Source organism: Salmo salar, chromosome ssa07 (assembly GCF_905237065.1).
Source record: "Salmo salar chromosome ssa07, Ssal_v3.1, whole genome shotgun sequence".
NCBI lineage: Eukaryota > Metazoa > Chordata > Actinopteri > Salmoniformes > Salmonidae > Salmo > Salmo salar.
This window is the reverse complement of record NC_059448.1, coordinates 13,067,533-13,095,329: the sequence shown is the minus strand read 5'-3', so window position 1 is coordinate 13,095,329 and position 27,797 is coordinate 13,067,533. Positions and strand designations below refer to the sequence as shown.

General features: G+C 46.8%; 1 protein-coding gene across 3 annotated transcripts; it reads right to left on the bottom strand.

Annotated features, from left to right (window-relative positions):
• Nucleotides 1-577: 577 nt before the first annotated feature.
• Nucleotides 578-27,510, bottom strand: peli3 (pellino homolog 3). 3 transcript variants are annotated; one of them, XM_014206530.2, is made up of 7 exons: nt 27,092-27,510; nt 15,026-15,214; nt 13,545-13,674; nt 13,231-13,332; nt 8,490-8,795; nt 2,117-2,305; nt 578-1,393 (listed from the first exon to the last, which is right to left on the bottom strand). In XM_014206530.2, the coding sequence occupies exons 2-7, from the start codon at nt 15,184-15,186 to the stop codon at nt 791-793; spliced, it is 1,491 nt and encodes a 496-aa protein (XP_014062005.1). In that variant the 5' UTR covers nt 15,187-15,214; nt 27,092-27,510; the 3' UTR covers nt 578-790. The 3 variants fall into 3 exon arrangements, with proteins under 3 accessions (XP_014062005.1, NP_001135262.1, XP_045577310.1); NM_001141790.1 differs by having other exon boundaries at nt 8,517-8,795; nt 27,092-27,370; XM_045721354.1 differs by lacking the exon at nt 27,092-27,510 and adding an exon at nt 23,722-23,819.
• Between the last annotated feature and the right edge of the window lie 287 nt (nt 27,511-27,797).

Genomic DNA, 27,797 nt, shown 5'->3' with positions numbered 1-27,797 from the left:
CTCAGGGGGAGACCGAACAGACAGAGCGAGAGAGAAACAGAGAGGGAGGTTCTGTAGGTTGAAATCAAACCTCTTCTGAATGGGTTTCCTCAAGTGGAGGATGATAACCACTCATGTCATCAATTAGCTGTTGAGGATGCTGTTGATTGTCTAATGGCCTGGTAGGAAGTCAGCCATCATGTTTCTTCAGACCCATCCTGATGAATCCAATCTAATGAGTCAATCACCAGGATAGAAACAGGTAGCAGATCTAGCTCTAACACTGAGTCAATGAGGAACCAAGTGCTCAAAAAACTCACTTGTTTATAGAAATGTAAACACCATCATACGCAATGGATGGTTTCATCATTAGATCTGATTCATCTGGATTGACTAAAACTAGTAGTCCGACTACCCATCCGCGCCGCTCCGGCCAATCGCCACACCCTCTAGTGTTTATTTTCCACACGATTCAGGATGAGTGGTCAGGCACTGAACCGTGGCCAGTTCACCAGTTCAATTGACCTGATGATGAAACTATTAATTCACGCTTTTTATCTACAGTCAGTAATCCAAAAATCACCAAACACTTGTCACGTTTTCATTTCAACACATTTTATTTACATATTCCCCAAATACAACTTATATACCATTTATGGTTCATCTGCTTCCATCACGTTTACCTCTTCAGTTCAGTCCTTCTTCATTTCAACAGTCTTTCCAATGATTATCCCTTCATGTTTCCTTTTAGACTTTTCCATCGTCCACCCTCCCTCCACCCTGCCCTCTATTTCACCCCCCAGTGGCAGGCTCAGTCAACGGGCCCCTGAAAGATGAGTTTGATGTGCCCGTGCTCGCCCGTCAGCCAGGTGCCACAGAAGGGGCATGCGGCGTGGAAGGCGTGTGTGCCGTGCGGCAGCGGGATCTGGCTCCAGCCCACCACTGTCTTTTCCGAACACACGTGGCCACAGGGGCAGAAGGCGTGCGTCGGGGGGCCCGCGTCCAGGTACAGCCCGCCCTCACAGCCCAGCCACAGGGGCACGTAGGGGCCCACACGCCGGCACATGGGGCACTCCCTTTCCCCGGTGCTCGCCGGAGCCGTCCCTCTGGGGCCCACGTTATGGCCCTTGTCTTTCCGGTAGCCCCAGTTGTGGTAGCCATGGACGTGACCACAGTTGACATAGACCCATGGCTGCTTCTTGTCCACAATCTCTCGCCGGGCCAGGCTGGGGAAGGCCAGGGTGTTGAAACCCACGGGGCACTGGGGCCGTGCGGCATTCAGCTCCTGGCGGAGGGTCTCCAGCTGCTTGAGGGTGGGGGTGCGGCGCAGGCCCGACGGGGTACGCCACAGAAGGGTGGCGCCGCACAGGTCGATCAGCGAGCCGTCCTGCAGGGTGTTGGACTCGTTCTCCACCTGGGGAGAAGGATGGGAGGGGGGAGGAAGGGAGAGTGAGGAAGGATAGGAGGAGGATTAGTAAACAAGCCCAGAAAATACTGGAACTGACAAACCCATAACTATTTGCATGTTGTTTCCTTTTTCAGTGTCTGGAATCTTGTTTCCCTTCCCATCAACCACTTGATGGCGCTGTGATCATCCCATAGACATTAAAGCCATGATTCACATACCATCAAGAGTCTAATCAAATGATTCACATACCATCAAGAGTCTAATCAAATGATTCACATACCATCAATTATCTAATAAAATTATTCACATACCATCAAGAGTCTAATCAAATGATTATAATACCATCAAGAGTCTAATCAAATGATTCACATACTATCAAAAATCTAATCAAAGTATTCATATACCTTCAAATATCTAATAAAAATGCTAACAATTGATTAACAAAACATAATTCAATAATTCTCATAGTTGAGAAACCCTGAAACTCATCAGATGTCTAGTTTGACTGTGCAGTCTGTTATATAACCCTTCTGAAACACACATAGTAGTAGTCTCGATAACCAGACAGGTTTGAGGCTCTTTCCTTTATCAGTTATTTTATTTATAAATATCATAAATGATCTCATAATTCCTAGTCTAGGAGTCCTTGAGATAACTCCAGGCGTAACAATAATCCTGATAACCAGACAGGTTTGAGGCCCCCCACACCACTGATGACCCCCCTCTCACCAATGTTCCCCTCTGCTGGGCCGAGCGTGTCTCCCGCAGGGCAAAGACGTTCCCACACACCGAGATCTCCCGCCACACGCCCGGCGCCGGCTCAGACACAAACTCCCCTGCTGGGTGCATCACCAGCACGCCATTGGTGGTCAGGCCGTCCATCAAGCCGTCCGACGTCCGCCATTTGGCAGCCCGCTCCTGAGAGACCCGCCCCCGCACACAAAGAGACAGACAAAGAGCCAAGGTAAGGGATAGTGATGATAGAGGCAGATAGAGAGATCAAGAGGGGAGGGAGGTAGAGTGAGAAAGAGAGTGGAGAGAGAGAGAGAGAGAGAGAGAGAGGTTGGGGCAAATAGAGAAAGAGGGGGAGAAAAAAACTGCTAACATTGCTTTTTTGTACTTCTATATTTAGCACAGAGTAGGACTGCTACAGTGAGGGAAAAAAGTATTTGATCCCCTGCTGATTTTGTACGTTTGCCCAGTGACAAAGAAATGATCAGTCTATAATTTTAATGGTAGGTTTATTTGAACAGTGAGAGACAGAATAACAACAAAAAAATCCAGAAAAACGCATGTCAACAATGTTATAAATTGATTTGCATTTTAATGAGGGAAATAAGTATTTGACCCCGTCTCAATCAGAAAGATTTCTGAGATTAGGAGCACACTCTTAAAGGGAGTGCTCCTAATCTCAGCTTGTTACCTGTATAAAAGACACCTGTCCACAGAAGCAATCAATCAATCAGATTCCAAACTCTCCACCATGGCCAAGACCAAAGAGCTCTCCAAGGATGTCAGGGACAAGATTGTAGACCTACACAAGGCTGGAATGGGCTACAAGACCATCGCCAAGCAGCTTGGTGAGAAGGTGACAACATTTGGTGCGATTATTCGCAAATGAAAGAAACACAAAAGAACTGTCAATCTCCCTCGGCCTGGGGCTCCATGCAAGAACTCAACTCGTGGAGTTGCAATGATCATGAGAACGGTGAGGAATCAGCCCAGAACTACACGGGAGGATCTTGTCAATGATCTCAAGGCAGCTGGGACCATAGTCACCAAGAAAACAATTGGTAACACACTACGCCGTGAAGGACTGAAGTCCTGCAGCGCCCGCAAGGTCCCCCTGCTCAAGAAAGCACATATACATGCCCGTCTGAAGTTTGCCAATGAACATCTGAATGATTCAGAGGACAACTGGGTGAAAGTGTTGTGGTCAGATGAGACCAAAATGGAGCTCTTTGGCATCAACTCAACTCGCCGTGTATGGAGGAGGAGGAATGCTGCCTATGACCCCAAGAACACCATCCCCACCGTCAAACATGGAGGTGGAAACATTATGCATTGGGGGTGTTTTTCTGCTAAGGGGACAGGACAACTTCACCGCATCAAAGGGACAATGGATGGGGCTATGTACCGTCAAATCTTGGGTGAGAACCTCCTTCCCTCAGCCAGGGCATTGAAAATGAGTCGTGGATGGGTATTCCAGCATGACAATGACCCAAAACACACGGCCAAGGCAACAAAGGAGTGGCTCAAGAAGAAGCACATTAAGGTCCTGGAGTGGCCTAGCCAGTCTCCAGACCTTAATCCCATAGAAAATCTGTGGAGGGAGCTGAAGGTTCGAGTTGCCAAATGTCAGCCTCGAAACCTTAATGACTTGAAGAAGATCTGCAAAGAGGAGTGGGACAAAATCCCTCCTGAGATGTGTGCAAACCTGGTGGCCAACTACAAGAAACGTCTGACCTCTGTGATTGCCAACAAGGGTTTTGCCACCAAGTACTGAGCCATGTTTTGCAGAGGGGTCAAATACTTATTTCCCTCATTAAAATGCAAATCTTTTTATAACAGTTTTGACATGCGTTTTTCTGGATTGTTTTGTTGTTATTCTGTCTCTCACTGTTCAAATAAACCTACCATTAAAATTATAGACTGATCATTTCTTTGTCAGTGGGCAAACTACAAAATCAGCAGGGGATCAAATACTTTTTTCCCTCACTGTAGAATTCAAAGCAGTCACGACTGCAAGCCATTCAACCAGTATTGTTGTATAAGCTTTACAGTAAATATACGTCCTTATATTTTTTACAAATCCCCCTTTCTCTCTCCATCCCTTTCTCTCTCTCTCTCTCCACCTCCACACTAGCAGTGTGCCGAGCCGCCTGCCTGACCCCTCTATCTGCGAAGGACATTGTGTGTGCCAGTTATAGTATAGAGGAGGTTATTCAGCCTGCGTTTCATTGACAGCAGCTAGCAGCTCTTAAGCTAATATCCGGTTCTCTAGCTGTATGTTTAGCATAGCCGTGCACCGACGACATGCTACGAAGCTGAGATGAGTTATTAAAGTCTCTATAGTTGGGTTAGGTTAGTCACCCCGATGTTATGTCACAATTATGTCATGACTTGGTAACATTGTCCTTGTGGGTTGACTTTTTAGTGTCGCAAAGTGTGACGTCACGCTATAATTGTCATCAATTTCATCATTTTGTGTTAGCTTGAAGGCAGGGCAGGAGGCAAGATCAGGTGGTACCATTCTAGCCAATGAAAGGACAGATACGGGTGTGAACAACAGGCACAATGGGCACAAACCTAAGCACTTTGAAACTTATTTGATCAAATAAGCCACACGTAGCAAATAAGCCATACATTTTTTCTCAACCAAATTTGACACGCTCTCAAATTCCTCGCTTGGTGAGCAAAACATTTTTTTTTTTAATTAAGATTTTGTGCCCAGTTATCCCTCTCGCTTCTCTGGCTGTAGTCAGTAAAAACATTTTCAGAATAAACAATGCCTTCTTCTGTTATATTCACTAAAACACATCTAATGTATCACAACTGCATGTATCATAATTAATATCTGCATTTGGTGTAACTATCCTGTCATTGGTCACTGTTGGCAGAGGACGCAGTATTCATCCCCGGGACAATCTTTAAAAAAAACATTACCACCTTCCTTAATCCAATCCAATATGGCCGCCCTTCTTGCCCCTCATAATCAAGTGCTAGTGGAGGTCAGTGGCAGTACAGTGTGTCTGACTATGACCCTGGGGCTGGCTCCCATCGATGGAGATGAGCACTGCTGGACTCCTGCCTCCATTGTCTTCCACAATGACAATGCCCTCCCTCCCTCCATCTCTCTTTTCCTCCCTCCCTTCCCCCCCACTGGCCTCCCAGTCTCTCCCCTTGCCAAATCTCTGTCTCTCCGTTTACAAATTAATCTTGCAGAACCTCTTCAATAGCTCATTCCATGGTATGGGCAAGAGGAGGGGGGGACTGAGTGTCTGTGCCAGAATGGATCAAAAGCTTATTTTGTCAATGAGTAAGCAAGCAACCCCCCCTCCACTTCACGACACTGGACCACTGCACTGTGATTTTATGCCAGTCGATTGTTGTGTTTGCTGATTGGAGCGGTTTTCAGCAAGCAAACACTCACACTCACACACACACATAGACAGACACAAGTGTTTGCACACACACATAACATGCATTCATATCAATTTAATCACAGCTCCTTGAGTCCCACAATTCCCATTTCCCTGCAGTTTGTGTCAATGTGTGCGTGTGTGTGTGTGTGTGTGTGTGTGTGTGTGTGTGTGTGTGTGTGTGTGTGTGTGTGTGTGTGTGCGTATAGCATCCAACAATGCTGTCATAAATCCAATCCATTAAAAGAGTTGTGGCCCTTAGAGCCTGACAAAGCAAATGCGGCTTGGCCGTCTCGGACGTGTGTTTATTGATAATTACCGTTGATAGTACTGTTTATCTTGAAACAAAGTGCAGGCCCGGGCAGTTTCTGTGGCTGGGAGCTGGGCCAACCGTGAGAAGCCATAGCACTAAGGCGAAAAAGATGCCCCAGACCAGAGGTGTGTGTATGTGTGACTGTCACGTGTGCTCCCTCTCCGGCCTTTAGGTCACCAGGCCGCTCCCTCTCCGGGCCTCTAGGTCACCAGGCCGCTCCCTCTCCGTCCTCTAGGTCACCAGGCTGCTCCCTCTCCGGCCTCTAGGTCACCAGGCTGCTCCCTCTCCGTCCTCTAGGTCACCAGGCTGCTCCCTCTCCGGCCTCTAGGTCACCAGGCTGCTCCCTCTCCGTCCTCTAGGTCACCAGGCCGCTCCCTCTCCGGGCTCTAGGTCACCAGGCTGCTCCCTCTCCGTCCTCTAGGTCACCAGGCTGCTCCCTCTCCGGGCTCTAGGTCACCAGGCTGCTCCCTCTCCGTCCTCTAGGTCACCAGGCCGCTCCCTCTCCGGGCCTCTAGGTCACCAGGCTGCTCCCTCTCCGTCCTCTAGGTCACCAGGCTGCTCCCTCTCCGGCCTCTAGGTCACCAGGCTGCTCCCTCTCCGGCCTCTAGGTCACCAGGCTGCTCCCTCTCCGGCCTCTAGGTCACCAGGCTGCTCCCTCTCCGTCCTCTAGGTCACCAGACTGCTCCCTCTCCGTCCTCTAGGTCACCAGGCTGCTCCCTCTCCGTCCTCTAGGTCACCAGGCTGCTCCCTCTCCGGCCTCTAGGTCACCAGGCTGCTCTCTCTCCGTACTCTAGGTCACCAGGCTGCTCCCTCTCCGCCTCATAGTCACCAGGCTGCTCCCTCTCCGGCCTCTAGGTCACCAGGCCGCTCCCTCTCTGGCCTCTAGGTCACCAGGCCGCTCCCTCTCTGGCCTCTAGGTCACCAGGCCGCTCCCTCTCCGGCCTCTAAGTCACCAGGCCGCTCCCTCTCCGGCCTCTAGGTCACCAGGCCGCTCCCTCTCTGGCCTCTAGGTCACCAGGCCGCTCCCTCTCCGGCCTCTAGGTCACCAGGCCGCTCCCTCTCTGGCCTCTAGGTCACCAGGCCGCTCCCTCTCCGGCCTCTAGGTCACCAGGCTGCTCCCTCTCCGTCCTCTAGGTCACCAGGCCGCTCCCTCTCCGGGCTCTAGGTCACCAGGCTGCTCCCTCTCCGTCCTCTAGGTCACCAGGCTGCTCCCTCTCCGGGCTCTAGGTCACCAGGCTGCTCCCTCTCCGTCCTCTAGGTCACCAGGCCGCTCCCTCTCCGGGCCTCTAGGTCACCAGGCTGCTCCCTCTCCGTCCTCTAGGTCACCAGGCTGCTCCCTCTCCGGCCTCTAGGTCACCAGGCTGCTCCCTCTCCGGCCTCTAGGTCACCAGGCTGCTCCCTCTCCGGCCTCTAGGTCACCAGGCTGCTCCCTCTCCGTCCTCTAGGTCACCAGACTGCTCCCTCTCCGTCCTCTAGGTCACCAGGCTGCTCCCTCTCCGTCCTCTAGGTCACCAGGCTGCTCCCTCTCCGGCCTCTAGGTCACCAGGCTGCTCTCTCTCCGGCCTCTAGGTCACCAGGCCGCTCCCTCTCTGGCCTCTAGGTCACCAGGCCGCTCCCTCTCTGGCCTCTAGGTCACCAGGCCGCTCCCTCTCCGGCCTCTAAGTCACCAGGCCGCTCCCTCTCCGGCCTCTAGGTCACCAGGCCGCTCCCTCTCTGGCCTCTAGGTCACCAGGCCGCTCCCTCTCCGGCCTCTAGGTCACCAGGCCGCTCCCTCTCTGGCCTCTAGGTCACCAGGCCGCTCCCTCTCCGGCCTCTAGGTCACCAGGCTGCTCCCTCTCCGTCCTCTAGGTCACCAGGCTGCTCCCTCTCCGGCCTCTAGGTCACCAGGCTGCTCGTTATGGTGCACGCCGATCACCATCGTTACGCACCTGCGCATCATCAGACTCACCTGGACTCCATCACCTCCCTGATTAGTTCCCTATATGTGTCACTCCCTTTGGTTCCTTCCCCAGGTGTCATTGTTTCTGTTTCATGTCTGTGTGCTGTTAGTGTTTCTTGTTTTGTATTATGTTCCGTTTATTTTATTAAAACACTCACTCCCTGAACTTGCTTCCCGACTCAGTGCACATTGTTACAGTGTCAGTGGAGGCTGCTGAGGGGAGGACAGCTCATAATAATGGCTGAAACAGAGTGAATGGAACGGTATCAAACCGTGTGTTTGATTTATCTAATACCATTCCACCTATTCCACTCCAGCCATTACCACAAGCCCGTCCTCCCAATTAAGGTGCCACCAACCTCCTGTGGAGACCAGAGGTGTGTGTGTGTGTGTGTGTGTGTGTGTGTGTGTGTGTGTGTGTGTGTGTGTGTGTGTGTGTGTGTGTGTGTGTGTGTGTGTGTGTGTGTGTGTGTGTGTGTGCATAAGATGGGGACAACAGAGTGCTAATGGGTTTGTCCAGTACAGAAGGCTGTGTATGAATGTATACCTCGACAAAACTTTCCCAAGAAGCAGATCACATGGTGAAGATTCACACAACCAACAACTCCTCCACACCACACCACCACTTCCTCCCTGATTTGTCTCCACAGTATATCACACATAATGATGACATCAACAGGGTGTGATGTCGCCCATGTTGTCACTCACACTGTGGTCGTCACCGCGATGACTCACCCCCAGGAAGATGTTTTTGGAGGAGTCGAAGCCGGCGGCGTAGATGCGGGCCGTGTACGGGGCGCTGCGTTCGCACATGATGCGGCACGCGTAGCGGGATATTGTGCTCTGGACAGACTGCCCTCCTCCTCCGCCCCCCTCGCCCACCACAACCTGGCCCTGCCCCCTGGCCCCGCACCCTGGCCCTGCCCCCTGGCCCTGCCCCCCACCACCACTGGTGCTGCTGCCTGCCGTGTCCGTCACCACAAAGTCAATCATGTTCTCTGTAGAACGCCCGATCTGTCAAGGGAGATAGAACATAGGAGATAGAACATAGGAGATAGAACATAAGTGATAGAACATAAGTGATAGAACATAGGAGTTAGAACATAGGAGTTAGAACATAGGAGATAGAACATAGGAGATGGAACATATGAGTTAAAACAGGAGATAGGATATTGGAGATGGAACATAGGAGATAGAACATAGGAGACAGAACATATGAGTTAAAACAGGAGATAGGATATAGGAGATGGAACATAGGAGATGGTTCATAGAATTATAGAATAGAGTGGAGTTGTGTAGAGCAGTGTGGAGTAGAGTGGAGCAGTGTGGAGCAGTGTGGAGTAGAGTGGAGCAGTGTGGAGCAGTGCAGATAGAGTGGAGCAGTGTGGAGTAGAGTGGAGTAGAGTGGAGCAGTGTGGAGCATTGTTGAGTAGAGTGGAGTAGCGTGTACTAGGGTGGAGTAGCATGTAGTAGGGTGGAGTAGGGTGGAGTAGTGTGGAATAGAGTGGAGTAGTGTGGAGCAGGGTGGAACAGGGTGGAGCAGTGTGGAGTAGTGTGGAGCAGGGTGGAGCAGTGTGGAGTAGTGTGGAGCAGGGTGGAGCAGTGTGGAGTAGAATGGAGTATTGTGGAGCAGGGTGGAGTAGGGTGGAGTAGAGTGAAGTAGTGTGGAGCAGGGTGTAGCAGTGTGGTGCAGGGTGGAGCAGTGCGGAGTAGGGTGGAGCAGTGTGGAGTAGAGTGGAGTAGTGTGGAGCAGGGTGGAGTAGTGTGGAGCAGTGCGGAGTAGGGTGGAGCAGGGAGTAGCAGTCTGTAGCAGGGTGGAGCAGTGCGGAGTAGGGTGGAGCAGTGTGGAGTAGAGTGGAGTAGTGTGGAGTAGTGTGGAGCAGGGTGGAGCAGGGTGGAGTAGTGTGGAGTAGGGTGGAGTAGTGTGGAGTAGTGTGGAGTAGGGTATAGTAGGGTGTAGCAGTATGGAGTAGTGTGGAGTAGGGTGGAGTAGTGTGGAGTAGTGTATAGTAGGGTGTAGCAGTATGGAGTAGTGTGGAGTAGGGTGTAGCAGTGTGGAATAGGGTGGAGTAGTGTGGAGTAGGGTGTAGCAGGGTGGAGTAGTGTGGAGTAGGGTATAGTAGGGTGGAGTAGGGTGGAGTAGAGTAGGGTGGAGTAGTGTGGAGTAGGGTGTAGCAGGGTGGAGTAGTGTGGAGTAGGGTATAGTAGGCTGTAGCAGCATGGAGTAGGGTGGAGTAGTGTGGAGTGGGGTGTAGTAGGGTGTAGCAGTGTGGAGTAGGGTGGAGTAGGGAGTAGCAGTGTGGAGTAGGGTGGACTATGGTGGAGTAGGGAGGAGTAGCGTGGAGTAGGGTGTAGCAGGGTGGAGTAGGGTATAGTAGGGTGTAGCAGTGTGGAGTAGTGTGAAGTTGAGTGGAGTAGGGTGTAGCAGGGTGGAGTAGTGTGGAGTAGCGTGGAGTGGGGTATAGTAAGGTGTAGCAGCGTGGAGTAGGTTGGAGTAGTGTGGAGTAGGGTTAGCAAGGTGCAGTAGGGTGTAGCAGTGTGGAGTAGTGTTTAGTAGGGTGGAGTAGGGAGGAGTAGGGTGTAGCAGGATGGAGTAAGATGGAGTAATGTGTAGCCGGGTGGAGTAGAGTGGAGTAGGGTGTAGCAGTGTGGGGTAGGGTGGAGTAGGGTGTGGAATTGTGGAGTAGGGTGGAGCAATGTGGAGTAGGGTGGAGTAGGGTGTAGCAATGTGGAGTAGGGTGGAGTAGTGTGGAGTAGGGTGGAGTAGGGTGTAGCATTGTGGAGTAGGGTGTAGCAGTGTGGAGTAGGGTGGAGTAGGGTAGAGGCGGGTGGAGTAGGTTGTAGCAGTGTGGAGTAGGGTGTAGCAATGTGGAGTAGGGTGGAGTAGTGTGTAGCAATGTGGAGTAGGGTGGAGTAGTGTGGAGTAGGGTGGAGTAGGGTGTAGCAATGTGGAGTAGGGAGGAGTAGGTTGGAGTAGGGTGTAGCAATGTGGAGTAGGGTGGAGTAGGGTGTAGCAGTGTGGAGTAGGGTGGAGTAGGGTATAGCAATGTGGAGTAGGGTGGAGTAGGGTGTAGCAATGTGGAGTAGGGAGGAGTAGGGAGGAGTAGGGAGGAGTAGGGAGTAGCAGTGTGGACTAGGGAGGAGTAGGGAGGAGTAGGGTGGAGTAGGGTGTAGCAGTGTGGAGTAGGGAGGAGTAGGGTGGAGTAGGCTGTAGCAGTGTGGAGTAGGGAGGAGTAGGGAGGAGTAGGGAGGAGTAGGGTGGAGTAGGGTGGAGTAGGGAGGAGTAGGGAGGAGTAGGGTGGAGTAGGGTGTAGCAGTGTGGAGTAGGGAGGAGTAGGGTGGAGTAGGGTGTAGCAGTGAGGAGTAGGGAGGAGTAGGGTGGAGTAGGGTGTAGCAGTGTGGAGTAGGGAGGAGTAGGGAGGAGTAGGGTGGAGTAGGGTGTAGCAGTGTGGAGTAGGGAGGAGTAGGGAGGAGTAGGGTGGAGTAGGGTGTAGCAGTGTGGAGTAGGGAGGAGTAGGGAGGAGTAGGGTGGAGTAGGGTGTAGCAGTGTGGAGTAGGGAGGAGTAGGGAGGAGTAGGGTGGAGTAGGGTGTAGCAGTGTGGAGTAGGGAGGAGTAGGGAGGAGTAGGGAGGAGTAGGGTGGAGTAGGGTGTAGCAGTGTAGAGTAGGGAGGAGTAGGGAGGAGTAGGGTGGAGTAGGGTGTAGCAGTGTGGAGTAGGGAGGAGTAGGGAGGAGTAGGGTGTAGCAGTGTGGAGTAGGGAGGAGTAGGGAGGAGTAGGGTGGAGTAGGGTGTAGCAGTGTGGAGTAGGGAGGAGTAGGGTGGAGTAGGGTGTAGCAGTGTGGAGTAGGGAGGAGTAGGGAGGAGTAGGGTGGAGTAGGGTGTAGCAGTGTGGAGTAGGGTGTAGCAGTGTGGAGTAGGGAGGAGTAGGGAGGAGTAGGGAGGAGTAGGGTGTAGCAGTGTGGAGTAGGGAGGAGTAGGGTGGAGTAGGGTGTAGCAGTGTGGAGTAGGGAGGAGTAGGGTGGAGTAGGGTCATGAATAGAATAAAATGTATATGAGTGGAAATATGTCATTGGGGAGGGAGGTAGAAAGACCCAATTCCATTTCAATCCCATTGAAGTCATGATATTGTCTGGGGCACAGTGGACAAATGCCCACAACATTTCAGTAAACAAGTCTGTCCCAAGCCCAGTTCCACTTGAAAAAGTTCAATTTCCTATCAGCTCCCTCCCAGGCTGCCAGGAGTAAAATGGCAGCCTCATCACAGCCCCTGGTTGGAGAGAGCTGACAGAGGGACAGATGGGCTCACTGCAGCCTTGGAGCATTCCAGCCCTGCAGCCTGCAGCCCCTCAAATCCATTCAGTCTGCAGGAGTTGGGACTCCACATTCATCACAGGGATGAGAGATGGATAGCGGATGGGAGGAGAGGAGAGAGAAAGGAGGGGAGGACAGGAGAGGAAAGGGGAGAGAAAGAAGGGGAGGACAGGAGAGGAAAGGGGAGAGAAAGAAGGGGAGGACAGGAGAGGAAAGGGGAGAGAAAGAAGGGGAGGACAGGAGAGGAGAGGGGAGAGAAAGAAGGGGAGGACAGGAGAGGAAAGGGGAGAGAAAGAAGGGGAGGACAGGAGAGGAGAGGGGAGAGAAAGAAGGGGAGGACAGGAGAGGAAAGGGGAGAGAAAGAAGGGGAGGACAGGAGAGGAAAGGGGAGAGAAAGAAGGGGAGGACAGGAGAGGAAAGGGGAGAGAAAGAAGGGGAGGACAGGAGAGGAAAGGGGAGAGAAAGAAGGGGAGGACAGGAGAGGAAAGGGGAGAGAAAGAAGGGGAGGACAGGAGAGGAAAGGGGAGAGAAAGAAGGGGAGGACAGGAGAGGAGAGGGGAGAGAAAGAAGGGGAGGACAGGAGAGGAAAGGGGAGAGAAAGAAGGGGAGGACAGGAGAGGAGAGGGGAGAGAAAGAAGGGGAGGACAGGAGAGGAGAGGGGAGAGAAAGAAGGGGAGGACAGGAGAGGAAAGGGGAGAGAAAGAAGGGGAGGACAGGAGAGGAGAGGGGAGAGAAAGAAGGGGAGGACAGGAGAGGAGAGGAGCAGACACCACCACAGTCTTCTCCTGACTCTGCATTTGGGAGAATCTCTATGGCATCTGCCAAGAAATGACATTTTCCATGAACTGTGACATCTGCTCACAGTGAGTGTGTAGGTAGACTGGTCCCACATCCGTTTGTGCCGTATAGCCAACTCCTACGGCCGTTGTTATGCTATAAAGTACAAACTGAACTAGGACCAGGCTTGTGTGTAGGCAAGAACAGGGGAGTCTGCAATAAGGCTGTGACTGTGTTGATCCCAAATGGCAACACATAGGGAATAGGGTGTCTCATACTCTGTTGTAAGTTTCTAGGTCCTTGTTGTGCTGAAGCGTTGGGGCTCTGGCTGAGTTGGCATGTCATGTTAAAGATGACTCACCTGAAACATATCTGTGTTGCTGTCATGGGTGTATTCTACAATGACCGAGTGACTCCTGGACAAGGTGTAGGAGATGCTGTGCTGGCTTTTGTTGCTGAGAGCCTGTCGATGCAGAACACACACATATACAGGAACCAGGTCATATAGCCAGCTACTTAGGAAAGGGCATTCCTGTTTGAAAATGTATTAGTACCATACATGGTAAGAGTTAATAAACATAGTCGTATATATGTACTACTCATTCCTGCAGTAAACATGTTATAGATAGTGTTTAATACTGTGGAAGACTGTCTAATTATAATGTGACCTCTCACCTTTGACACCAGAGGGGTAGAGACATTGTGGATGACATCAGGTTTGACCCCGTTGGCTTTGGGTCTCTTGTAGAGGGCCAGGCGACTTCTCCTCCGTCCCTTGTCCCCATTGGCCAAGGAACCATTGTGCCTGAATACAGTATTGGCCATAATAGAAAACATGTATCCAATATACAACATGGACAAAATATACACTTTCATTAGATGGTGCCTATATTCCATTCAGTTGGGATTGAGGCTTGCAGTTTTATCCTATTATATATAGTGGGATCTACACAACAAATGATGTGAAACGAGAAGTCGACTTTAGACTACTTTTGAGGTATTAAAACATGTGACAGTCTTCTCGCTGGGCACAGACGTCATTTCAACTTTTAGTTTTCATTTACATCTGGTTGAGTTGTGAACTAATGTGAATTATACGTGAAATCAACAAATCCAATGACCATGTCATTGGATTTAGTTTAAAAGTTGGGTGAACATCACATAGATTTTTGGTTGTTGAATTGACGTGAAAACAATGTTGATTCAACCAGTTTTTGGCCAGTGGGTTTAGTTTTGGGGTGAATTATCCCTTTAAACCTGGACCAAATGTACTGAATCTCAATCCATAATCCTTGGGTTCTAAGGGGAATATTCCTAATTTAGGTTAGTCTGAGTAAATTCTATTAGCTGTCTATGTCATGATTGGATAGGGATCACAAAATGTCTGCAGCTGGCAATACACTCTCTGTTAAAACCCCCTAGAGTCTATTGACGCACCAGTGCGTCAAAGTAACAGAATAAAAAAAAAACATTTTCAAAATCCATCAATTTAAGCTAGAGATATGTTTGTTTAGGTGGGCTGCGTCTCAATCCAATACATCCGCCAATGGCGCCATTCCTCATCTACAGTGGTACAACCCCCACAAGACTCGTCTGATGTCAGTACCATCAGTGTGACAACTTCTGTTTGTTTTGTCCGAACCGTTTGGCCTACAAACTAATGTGACCCCACTGTGGAAAGGGGACATTCTCATGAACACGATAGTGGTGGATCTCACTCTCTCGTTGGGGGTTTAATTGTCCTATTCTGCCCCACAGCTCCGTATTTGATTGACATCTTTGTAAGGCAGTCAAATGAGGTATTTTTCACTAGCCGCTGAAACGGAGAGAGAGGAGTCTTTCTGGCTTTGTAAAGTAGGTAGGATGAATAGTGTTTTCTTCTAATTGCTAGGAAAAAAATCATGTTTTAAAGTACACACAAGTCTATTGTACACACAACCACTCAGACTTGAAACCCCATATAAAAGAAGTTTTCCCATGGCATGGTGTTTGTCAAACAGTCTGGAATGGGATGAATGGTATGGCAAATGGACCAACTGTTGTACATATCAACCACTAATGAAGACACATAAGCAAACACACACACATACACGCACATACAACCACAACCTTCACCTCTCCACCACACACATCAGAGGGACAGGTAGATAACCCACCCTAGAACCATGAGCTCCCCATACTTGATGGGCTCCTTGTCCCCGGTGAAGAGTCCGTCGTGGGGGGTGGAGCATGAACCCAGGGGGCTCTTGTTGCAGGACGGGCGCAGCTCCAGAGAGGGTGGGGGACACAGGGCCTCTGAGCTACCCTCCAAAACCATGCCCACCGGCCACAACGTGGGCTCACAGCTGGGAGAGAGAGAAGGGGGGAGAGAGAGAAGTGAGGCGAGAGAGAAGGGGGAGAGAGAGAAGTGAGGCGAGAGAGAAGGGGGGAGAGAGAGAAGTGGAGAGAGAGAGAAGGGGGGGAGAGAGAAGGGGAGAGAAAGAGACGGGGAGAGAAGGTGGGAGAGAGAGAAGGGGAGAGAAAGAGAAGGGGGAGAGAGAAGGGGAGAGAGAGAAGGGGAGAGAAGGTGGGAGAGAGAGAAGGAAAGAAAGAGAAGGGGAGAGAAAGAGACAGGGAGAGAAGGTGGGAGAGAGAGAAGGGGAGAGAGAGAGAAGCGGGGCAAGAGAGAGAAGGGGAGAGAGAGAGAAGTGGAGAGAGAGAAGGGGGAGAGAGAGAGAAGCAAGACAATCAGTAAAGCGAGAATGATACAACTGTAGACCATCACTGATGTATCATCACAGTATCAAACAGGGTCTTCCCTCCCTCCCCTCATTCACCTGTCAGGTGTCCTTTGAATAGGGACAATGTCATGAAAAGTCTCTATTCATTTCAAATTACTGGCATGAGGGGGAATGTCAGTTAGTCCTAATGCAAAGGAGCCTCTAAGCATGACAGCTTGTCAAGTCAGGAAAACAACTAAGTTCCTCTTGGCATCCATTTGTGTTGGTTAATTACTGACTCAAGCCCCCTGCACCTAAAATAGCTAACCAATGGGCTTAATCTATGTAATGCGGCCCTCATCGAAGACGCTGAATTTGTGGTCAGACTCAAACAGTCGTCCTGATGTTGCTATACTAGGTCGCCTAATTGTAATTCTGCATTATGTGACTGAACAGAAGTACTGTCTCTTCTTTGCTGACTTGGTGCATTTACATTACAGTGTACGTGTGTGAGTCCAAGACAGGCAAAACTAATGGGACTGGATTTGGGCCTAGCATTTCCACACAGGCAGCTAAACAAACGCCTAAATCTACAGCCTCAGTTTGTACCGCATTGTGTATCTGTCTGACATATCCTACCATTGTTCTAAGTGAACTGGTGTTTCCTAGAGCTTTTAAAGTTAGCAACCAGATAACCATCAATCAACGTTCTGTCATGTCCGAGATTCTTAACGAACCCTGTGAGAGTTTCAACCTTTCCCTGGGCACCGGGTCCCATCCATGGGCGGACCTGGTTCAACATTATTGGTTTTCATTTCTTACTAAAGATTTATGGGTGTCTGGCTGCCTGTGGCACTTCAACGGTTCGATTGGGGGCCCTGTCAAATTAAAACAAGCACTTGGCATTAAAGGAATTGGACTAAAAATACATTTTCATGATAGCCTAATGCAATTGTATAATACCACAGGGTTCCATTTCTTGTGGCGCTTTACAGTAACAAGCATCATATTTTCTGAATTATGAACAGAGGGGAAGAAATGGGCGTGCATGTAAACAGTGGGTGTGTGTGTATGTATTTAGTAAATGACTCACAATATTCATTTACATGTAGATCCTTTGACATTTGCAAATGTAGCTACACAAGTAAAACAAACCTCTACATTGCTATCTGTGTTGGCAATGAGACAAACACAAATCCAATGCCAATGTTTAATATAAAAACTCGATTATTCATCAGCGGTGGTAGGCGAGACCACCTACACCACAAACCCAATGAAGCCAGTGACATCACACAGCCGGCCTTGTAGACTAATGCCTTGTTCCCTATTTATGGATCATGCAGATGGTATATGTACACAATAAATCAAACATAGTGTTAGGGTTATAAACAGACTGGAATTCCAACTCTCCAATATGCTATCGTCCCCCAGCAGCACACATACTGTATGTCTGATCATAGAATTCCATATACTAGAACTGGCCATTTCCATTCTATTTCTATGTGACTGATATCCTAGATAACCTTGAGTTTGTGCGTTCATCCCTCAAAGCCCCATCGCTCAAAATGAATGGCCAGACCAGACAAAGAGCATGGGAACTACAGCTGTACCGACGAGTTGTCAATTGCATCATGATGTGAACATCAGACTTTATTCAATATAAACACATCTAATCGGAAGCCAGCAGGGAGAATATCCCCTCGTAATCAGATGACGGATGACATAGAGCAGATTTACTCAGCCGGTCACCATTTCATTACGGCTCTCCACTGCTATGGCTGGGAGATGGAATGGTAGAGGCATGGGATGGAGAGACAGAATGGACAAAGGGGAGGTAGAACTAGAGAGAGAGAGACAGAGAGAGAAAGCAAGAGAGAGAGAGACAGAGAGAAAGAAAGAAAGAAAGGTGTTGAAAAGGGAGGGGAGGAAGAGACCGAAAAGGAAAAAGCATGGCGGCATGGGCGGATGGATGGATGGAGGAGGAGGAGGAGGAGGAGGAGGAGACGTGGGATGGAGGGGTTGGAGGGCAAGGAGAGGTGAAGTGAGAAAAGAGAGGTAGAGATATAAAGCCTTGTCCTGATGTGTACAAGACAGACAGACATAAAGCCTTGTCCTGATGTGTACAAGACAGACAGACATACAGCCTTGTCCTGATGTGTACAAGACAGACAGACAGACATAAAGCCTTGTCCTGATGTGTACAAGACAGACAGACATAAAGCCTTGTCCTGATGTGTACAAGACAGACAGACATAAAGCCTTGTCCTGATGTGTACAAGACAGACAGACATACAGCCTTGTCCTGATGTGTACAGAGACAGACAGACATAAAGCCTTGTCCTGATGTGTACAAGACAGACAGACATAAAGCCTTGTCCTGATGTGTACAAGACAGACAGAGACATAAAGCCTTGTCCTGGTGTGTACAAGACAGACAGACATAAAGCCTTGTCCTGATGTGTACAAGAAAAGCCTTGTCTATGTACAAGACAGACAGACATAAAGCCTTGTCCTGATGTGTACAAGACAGACAGACATAAAGCCTTGTCCTGATGTGTACAAGACAGACAGATAGACATAAAGCCTTGTCCTGGTGTGTACAAGACAGACAGATAGACATAAAGCCTTGTCCTGATGTGTACAAGACAGACAGACAGACAGACATAAAGCCTTGTCCTGATGTGTACAAGACAGACAGACAGACATAAAGCCTTGTCCTGATGTGTACAAGACAGACAGACAGACATAAAGCCTTGTCCTGATGTGTACAAGACAGACAGACATACAGCCTTGTCCTGATGCGTACAAGACAGACAGACAGACATAAAGCCTTGTCCTGATGTGTACAAGACAGACAGACATAAAGCCTTGTCCTGATGTGTACAAGACAGACAGACATAAAGCCTTGTCCTGATGTGTACAAGACAGACAGACATAAAGCCTTGTCCTGATGTGTACAAGACAGACAGACATAAAGCCTTGTCCTGATGTGTACAAGACAGACAGATAGACATAAAGCCTTGTCCTGATGTGTACAAGACAGACAGATAGACATAAAGCCTTGTCCTGATGTGTACAAGACAGACAGACATAAAGCCTTGTCCTGATGTGTACAAGACAGACAGACAGACAGACATAAAGCCTTGTCCTGATGTGTACAAGACAGACAGACATAAAGCCTTGTCCTGATGTGTACAAGACAGACAGACAGACATAAAGCCTTGTCCTGATGTGTACAAGACAGACAGATAGACATAAAGCCTTGTCCTGATGTGTACAAGACAGACAGACATAAAGCCTTGTCCTGATGTGTACAAGACAGACAGACAGACATAAAGCCTTGTCCTGATGTGTACAAGACAGACAGACAGACATAAAGCCTTGTCCTGATGTGTACAAGACAGACAGACAGACATAAAGCCTTGTCCTGATGTGTACAAGACAGACAGACATAAAGCCTTGTCCTGATGTGTACAAGACAGACAGATAGACATAAAGCCTTGTCCTGATGTGTACAAGACAGACAGACATAAAGCCTTGTCCTGATGTGTACAAGACAGACAGACAGACAGACATAAAGCCTTGTCCTGATGTGTACAAGACAGACAGACATAAAGCCTTGTCCTGATGTGTACAAGACAGACAGACAGACATAAAGCCTTGTCCTGATGTGTACAAGACAGACAGATAGACATAAAGCCTTGTCCTGATGTGTACAAGACAGAGAGACATAAAGCCTTGTCCTGATGTGTACAAGACAGACAGACAGACATAAAGCCTTGTCCTGATGTGTACAAGACAGACAGACAGACAGACATAAAGCCTTGTCCTGATGTGTACAAGACAGACAGACAGACATAAAGCCTTGTCCTGATGTGTACAAGACAGACAGACAGACAGGCAGACAGACAGACAGACAGACAGACAGACAGACAGACAGACAGACAGACAGACAGACAGACAGACAGACAGACAGACAGACAGACATAAAGCCTTGTCCTGATGTGTACAAGACAGATAGACAGGCCGACAGAGGGTGGGATTGAGAGAGGGGCTATGGCTTACAGTGTGTGTGTGTGTGTGTGTGTGTGTGTGTGTGTGTGTGTGTGTGTGTGTGTGTGTGTGTGTGTGTGTGTGTGTGTGTGTGTGTGTGTGTGTGTGTGTGTGTGTGTGTGTGTGTGTGTGTGTGTGTATGCATGCATGCGGGTGCAGGGGTTTGGCAGGGTGATGGATTGCTTGTTCTCTGCCATGCACTTTCTAATCAACCCAACGCCACAACCTGGGGGTGGAGATGGAGAGAGAGAGAGAGAGAGAGAGAGAGAGAGAGAGAGAGAGCGAGGGTGGGAGGGGGTTATAGAGAGAAAGAGAGAGAGGGGAGAGAAACAAAGAAAAGCAGTGTGACAAAGGAAGACAAAGGGAAATGGAATCATAGAGAAGAGAGAGAGAGAGAGAGAGAGAGAGAGAGAGAGAGAGAGAGAGATGCAGTCCACAGTAAAAGACTGGGATGGTGGCTATGGGAGCTGAAAAGGACTAACTACCACGGATAGTACACTGGTCAATAGACACAAAGGAAAACATGTTTCAAGGTTTCCATTGCAGTTATTACACAGGGTATCACAATGTTATCTAACATTTATTATATTACCTTTGGTTGGTTTTATTAACAACATTTTTCAACCGTAACTCCCCCTCTCTGGCTCTCTAAATGGCTCCCTCCCTCCTTCTACCACAATTCACCCACAATTCTCTCTCCTCCTACTGCAGGGGAAGGGTTAGTGTAAGTGTGTGTGGGTGAGAGAGAGAAAAGCGAGCGAGAGAGAGAGAGAGAGAGAAAAGAGAGGGAGAGCGAGAGGAATGGAGGGAGATATAGAAAAAGAATGAGAAGGGAAAGAGAGAAAGAGAAAGAGAGAAAGAGAGAGAAAGAGAAAGAGAGAGAAAGAGAGAGAAGAGAGAAAGAAAGAGTGAAAGAGAAGGAGAGAAAGAGAGGGAAAGAGAGAGAAAGAAAGAGAAAGAAAGAGAGAGAGAGAAAGAGAGAGAAAGAAAGAGAGAGAAAGAAAGAGAGAGAAAGAGAAAGAGAGAGAAAGAAAGAAAGAAAGAGAGAAAGAGAAAGAGAGAGAAAGAAAGAAAGAAAGAGAAAGAGAGAGAGAGAAAGAAAGAAAGAAAGAGAGAAAGAGAGAAAGAGAGAGAGAGAGAGAGGGGTGCAGCTATTCCATCTCCATCCAGTTATAAATGAACAGAGAGCTAAATATATACACCAGGAAATGATCTCAGGAATAAATTATGAATTCCTCGCAACATTGATCATATTTTTCTCCTCTTTAGCCATTTAAAAAACATATTTTTTAATATTCTTCCATGTCTGAATTTTCTTTGCCACTATCATATCATTAGTATACAATTCTAGAGGTTGGGATATCAGTTCAGTTATTGTTTGTGGTTTATCATTCGTAGCAGTGGTACTAATGTTTGCACAGTAGCGCCACTATCATTGCTTGTAGTATTAGGGTTATCACTGTAGTGCATTCCATGTTATTGACTAGAGAAAGCTTCTCCCTGACGCTGAATATCACAGTGAATAAATCTGAGCTGCTGATGACCATACTGTCGTGGTCTCTCCGATTCCAGAGGCAAAGATGGAAACAAGCGAGGGACTTAGACGTGGTACCTTGCTAAGAAAAGCAAGATGTTTGGCATGAGATAAACAGTACTGTATGTTGACGTTCATATCACTACCTCGATTCCTGACTTTGCCCGATGCCAGCTGATAGAGGCTATCTAGCCTACACTGTGTGTACAGGCACATGAGAACATACTATGCTATTGGCTCACCTTGTGTTATGGCATTGATTGCCAGTCACTGGTTGGTCATGGTCTATGGTAGCCAAGGTGTCACCTGTTATTGAGGCAGACACCAACAAATCCTGATAGCACCGGTGTTGTGTACTAATGGCCCTACCTGAGACTGTCTGTGACTGACCGGTGTTGTGTACTAATGGCCCTACCTGAGACTGTCTGTGACTGACCGGTGTTGTGTACTAATGGCCCTACCTGAGACTGTCTGTGACTGACCGGTGTTGTGTACTAATGGCCCTACCTGAGACTGTCTGTGACTGACCGGTGTTGTGTACTAATGGCACTACCTGAGACTGTCTGTGACTGACCGGTGTTGTGTACTAATGGCCCTACCTGAGACTGTGACTGACCGGTGTTGTGTACTAATGGCCCTACCTGAGACTGTCTGTGACTGACCGGTGTTGTGTACTAATGGCCCTACCTGAGACTGTCTGTGACTGACCGGTGTTGTGTACTAATGGCCCTACCTGAGACTGTCTGTGACTGACCGGTGTTGTGTACTAATGGCCCTACCTGAGACTGTGACTGACCGGTGTTGTGTACTAATGGCCCTACCTGAGACTGGCTGTGACTGACCGGTGTTGTGTACTAATGGCCCTACCTGAGACTGTCTGCTACCGACTGGTGTTGTGTGATGCAGTATGTGTTATGATGGAGTAGAATGTCCTTCAGTCCTGTCTGGCCCTCACTGGCCCTGTCTGGGTATACAGTCAGTGGAGGGGACAGCATAGCACCTCAGAGAGAGAGGGGTAAAGTGTGTGTGTGTGTGTCTGTGTTTCCTTTCTCCTTTCATCAACTTTTATGAGGGTTCCACCTAATCAGGTTAGGAAAACCACTCAATGTTCTACACTAGATAATAGAAGGAGACAAATCCTCATTTCACGTTAAGCTGACACGCAGATTGTAGCAATAGAGGATGCCTTTGAAAACAACAACAACAGTAACATCCATTACCAGGGCCAACATCCATGCCATTCTATACCTTAGTCAACATTCTACCTCTATCCTCTTGGAAAGGATCTCTTTCATTGATAACACTGTTTATTTCCCTTCAAAGTTGCATTACGGTCTCTTTGTCAGGTCTTTTTAGGTGATACATATTTGGTTCAAAGTACCTTTTTGCTTGTTTACAGATAGGGATTCAGAGTTGCAGCACATTCTCTTCCTTTGAGACTACTCTTTGTCAGGTTCAACTGGGTTAATATCTCAAATGGTTCAACTGGGTTCATATCTCAAATGGTTCTACTGGGTTCATATCTCAAATGGTTCAACTGGGTTCATATCTCAAATGGTTCTACTGGGTTCATATCTCAAATGGTTCAACTGGGTTCATATCTCAAATGGTTCAACTGGGTTAATATCTCAAATGGTTCAACTGGGTTCATATCTCAAATGGTTCAAATGGGTTCATATCTCAAATGGTTCTACTGGGTTCATATCTCAAATGGTTCAACTGGGTTCATATCTCAAATGGTTCAACTGGGTTCATATCTCAAATGGTTCAACTGGGTTCATATCTCAAATGGTTCAAATGGGTTCGGTCTACACTTGGCCTAAGGTTCCCCTAAAGACTTCATAATATTTTTCCGGTAGGTAAAACATTTTTTTTAATCTCCTCTCTGTGTTATTGCCACCTCCACCTACCTGCTTGACCCCTCTGGTTCTACAGGAAGACAAAGGTGGGCTGCTCTGTTACCTCATCACCTCTCCACCTCTACAGGAAGACAAATGTGGGCCGCTCTGTTACCTCATCACCTCTCTACCTCTACAGGAAGACACAGGTGGGCTGCTCTGTTACCTCATCACCTCTCCACCTCTACAGGAAGACAAAGGTGGGCCGCTCTGTTACCTCATCACCTCTCCACCTCTACAGGAAGACAAAGGTGGGCTGCTCTGTTCTCCACCTCTACAGGAAGACACAGGTGGGCTGCTCTGTTACCTCATCACCTCTCCACCTCTACAGGAAGACAAAGGTGGGCTGCTCTGTTACCTCATCACCTCTCCACCTCTATAGGAAGACAAAGGTGGGCCGCTCTGTTACCTCACCACCTCTCCACCTCTACAGGAAGACACAGGTGGGCTGCTCTGTTACCTCACCACCTCTCCACCTCTACAGGAAGACAAAGGTGGGCCGCTCTGTTACCTCACCACCTCTCCACCTCTACAGGAAGACACAGGGTGGGCTGCTCTGTTACCTCACCACCTCTCTACCTCTACAGGAAGACACAGGTGGGCTGCTCTGTTACCTCATCACCTCTCTACCTCTACCACACACACTCTCCACAGCCATTCTGACTCACCCTCTCTCCCTCCCTCCATCTCTCTCTCTCTCTCCCCCACGTGTCACAGCAGATAAGCAGCTAGCGGTCTGTATGAGTAAGCATCAGTCATGCAGGATTCATCTGTGTGACTGCAGACAGAAGACAATAGTCCATTTAATAAGGCATTTTAAGTGGGATTCTGTTTTAGTGTAAGGAACTTACTCATAGGGCGGTGCACAATTGGCCCAGCGTTGTCCGGGTTAGGGTTTGGCCGGGGTAGTCCGTCATTGTAACTAAGAGTTTGTTCTTAACTGACTTGTCTTAAATAAAGGTTAAATAAATGTAAAAAATGATGGTTGTCTGTATTTGCTCTTTGAAGTTGTAAACAGCATTAATATAGTTGTAAACAGTATTAATGTAGTTGTAAACAGTATTAATAAAGCTGTAAACAGTATTAATTAAGTTGTAAACAGTATTAATGAAGTTGTAAACAGTATTAATAAAGCTGTAAACAGTATTAATTAAGTTGTAAACAGTATTAATGTAGTTGTAAACAGTATTAATGTAGTTGTAAACAGTATTAATGTAGTTGTAAACAGCATTAATATAGTTGTAAACAGTATTAATGTAGTTGTAAACAGCATTAATATAGTTGTAAACAGTATTAATTAAGTTGTAAACAGTATTAATGAAGTTGTAAACAGTATGAATAAAGCTGTAAACAGTATTAATTAAGTTGTAAACCGTATTAATGTAGTTGTAAACCGTATTAATGTAGTTGTAAACAGTATTAATGTAGTTGTAAACAGTATTAATGTAGTTGTAAACAGTATTAATGTAGTTGTAAACAGCATTAATATAGTTGTAAACAGTATTAATGTAGTTGTAAACAGTATTAATAAAGCTGTAAACAGTATTAATTAAGTTGTAAACAGTATTAATGTAGTTGTAAACAGTATTAATAAAGTTGTAAACAGTATTAATTAAGTTGTAAACAGTATTACTGTAGCTGTAAACAGTATTAATACAGTTGTAAACAGTATTAATGAAGTTGTAAACCGTATTAATTAAGTTGTAAACAGTATTAATGTAGCTCTAAACAGTATTAATTAAGTTGTAAACAGTATTAATGAAGTTGTAAACAGTATTAATGTAGTTCTAAACAGTATTAATTAAGTTGTAAATAGTATTAATGAAATTGTAAACAGTATTAATGTAGTTCTAAACAGTATTCATTAAGTTGTAAACAGTATTAATTAAGTTGTAAACAGTATTAATGTAGTTGTAAACAGCATTAATGTAGTTCTAAACAACATTAATTAAGTTGTAAACAGTATTAATTAAGTTGTAAACAGCATTAATGAAGTTGTAACAGTATTAATGAAGTTGTAAACAGCATTAATTAAGTTGTAAATATTATTAATTAAGTTGCAAAGAGTATTAATGTCGTTCTAAACAGCATTAGTGAAGTTCTAAAACATATTAATTACGTTGTAAACAGCATTAATGTAGTTGTACACAGCATTAATTAAGTTGTAAACAGTACTAATAGAGGTGTGAACCTTATTAACAGTATTAATGAAGTTGTAAACCGTATTAATTAAGTTGTAAACAGTATTAATGAAGTTGTAAACAGTATTAATGAAGTTGTAAACAGTATTAATGTAGTTCTAAACAGTATTAATTAAGTTGTAAATAGTATTAATGAAATTGTAAACAGTATTAATGTAGTTCTAAACAGTATTCATTAAGTTGTAAACAGTATTAATTAAGTTGTAAACAGCATTAATGTAGTTCTAAACAGTATTCATTAAGTTGTAAACAGCATTAATTCAGTTGTAAACAGTACTAATAGAGGTGTGAACCTTATTAATTAAGTTGTAAACTATATTAATGAAGTTATAAACAGTATTAATGAAGTTATAAACAGTATTAATGAGGAAGAGGAGGAAGAGGAGGAGTAAACAGTGGAGAAGGAGAAACAAAACAGACAGGCTCCCAGTAGGCTCTATTAAGGACACAACAAGAGAACACCGAGGCCTCTTTAACAAGACTACTGTACATCATGGGGAATAGGAGACTGGTTATGCTGCACACAAATTGAAAATGGGTGTGTCTCAAAACATGTTGTTGAATCATGAGTGTGTGTGAGTGAATGTGTGTGTGTGTGTGTGTGTGTGTGTGTGTGTGTGTGTGTGTGTGTGTGTGTGTGTGTGTGTGTGTGTGTGTGTGTGTGTGTGTGTGTGTGTGTGTGTGTGTTATGCTGTGCACACAATACAGTATATGGCAAATGAACACTGATTTCTTAGACGGAGGCTTGAGTTTATTTCTAGATCTATGAATTGATCTGTTCAACCTACCTATACAGCTTATCGTAAGAACTTCACAATACGTTTGTGTGTTGGACAAGCGGTCCTAAAGGAACCAAACATGCTCAATAATTGTTCTTACATAATGTTGACACACTTCCAGGTTCCACACTGTGTACTTGTACTCCAAAGTATGTGAGCCATCTTGGTCCCCATTATCATCACGCCTGTCTCATCAAGCAGGCCTCCCCAAAGAACATCATTTGCCAAGCACCAATAATCAGAATAAATAACTATGCACAAAGCCCTTTGGTTCTGCAATAAGGCTAAGCTAGACATATTTTGATATGTAATGTAAACCAACTAGCTACACACTGATTTGAGCGATGAGAAAATGATAATGGCTGGTTCTGTGCCTTCAACGGGCAGATTGCAGAGGATTGCGTCTCCCTCTGTCACACTCACAACGGTCGTTTATGATGGCTATAACCAAGGAGATGGAGTTGTGTTAAAAATGACTTGTCATTTGACTTTAAATAACCACAGTCGTAACAGTATGGATGATGACATTTCCGTTGGTTATAAATATTGTAGCTATAACAACCTTTGTTAAATGTACGTATAGCCTTGCTGAAAGAACCATCACTGAAAAAAATATATGAAGCGATATGAAAACATGTTGTTATGTTATAACATCAAAAATGTCATTAAATGTTATTATGGTGGAAAGTGATGGTCTGTTTATTACAGTATCTTTAAACTTAATGAGGTTAGTGTCTATTTTAATAGCCTATCCATTGTAATATGTTGTTCTTTGTTCAACGTTTCTCGGCCCCATAGCACAGCAGTCTATGAGGCAGGGAAGTACACAAGGGAATCCACTGCACAGACAATAAATACTACAATGTAAGACATCACCACGCACGCAAGCACACACGCACGGACAACAAAATAGGCTATCCTATCTCCTAGCATCGTGTCATGAATGTAACAAAAGAAGAAAAAAAGCACACGACCAGCCAATTGTCACCCCACTTCAGCACCCAAATCAACATTGATGGCCAGTAATTGAACAGGTAGCCAAATTAATCAATAAATACCCGCTGATGTTTTCCGAAGTAGGTCCGTTAGATGTTTTATTCCTTTTTAGATTGTGTCAATCCCCGTGTGGCCTCAATATCGGGCGTCGTGCCGTAGTTAAAAGACCACCTGCTAAGGTAAATTGGATGGAACAACCATTGGACCGGACAGTCGGCATTGCCTCTCCGTTGTCATCGGGTACATTGGAGACTGCGAGATGCTCTTTCCCCCTGGAGACTAGTCGTGGTCCAGACACCCGGTTGTCACGCCCATCTCTCTCTAGCGCTGCTCTCCTTTGGTAAAAACTCAGTAGTCATACGGATCCACCATCGCCCACGTTAATGCGTCTCTGCAGTTGGTCAGGATTCCGCGACTATTGCGTAAAGCCGTCTTCAGATTCGCACAACGTGCTGGCTCCAGCTATCTGCTGAATACTGCCCGCGCGTGGTACTTGTACTGTACAGTAGGTAAGCTACTGTAAAAAAAAGGCTCGCTTCAGGCAGGTACAGTAGCATAGGCAGTGTGTAGATTAGTCTATGTGAATGACAATGTTTTCGATTTTTCAGAAACACCTCACTGCTCTATATTATAGGGAGATATGATAAGTGGCTGTAAATTTGAAGAATGAGCAAGCTGTTGACTTGCTGAGAAACACATACTACCTTTCTCCAAGGCAAAAAAAAGGTAATTTCTTGCTACTTATGGGTAAATATGTAAATTATATTA

Excerpts from the sequence above, each read along its gene's own strand:
- peli3 (XM_014206530.2), bottom strand. The coding sequence starts at position 15,186 with ATGGTTTTGGAGGGTAGCTCAGAGGCCCTGTGTCCCCCACCCTCTCTG. Across the intron at positions 2,306-8,489 it reads ATCGCGGTGACGACCACAGT|GAGCGGGCTGCCAAATGGCG; the intron begins GTGAGTGACAAC and ends CGGGTCTCTCAG. Across the intron at positions 1,394-2,116 it reads CCCAGCAGAGGGGAACATTG|GTGGAGAACGAGTCCAACAC; the intron begins GTGAGAGGGGGG and ends CCTTCTCCCCAG.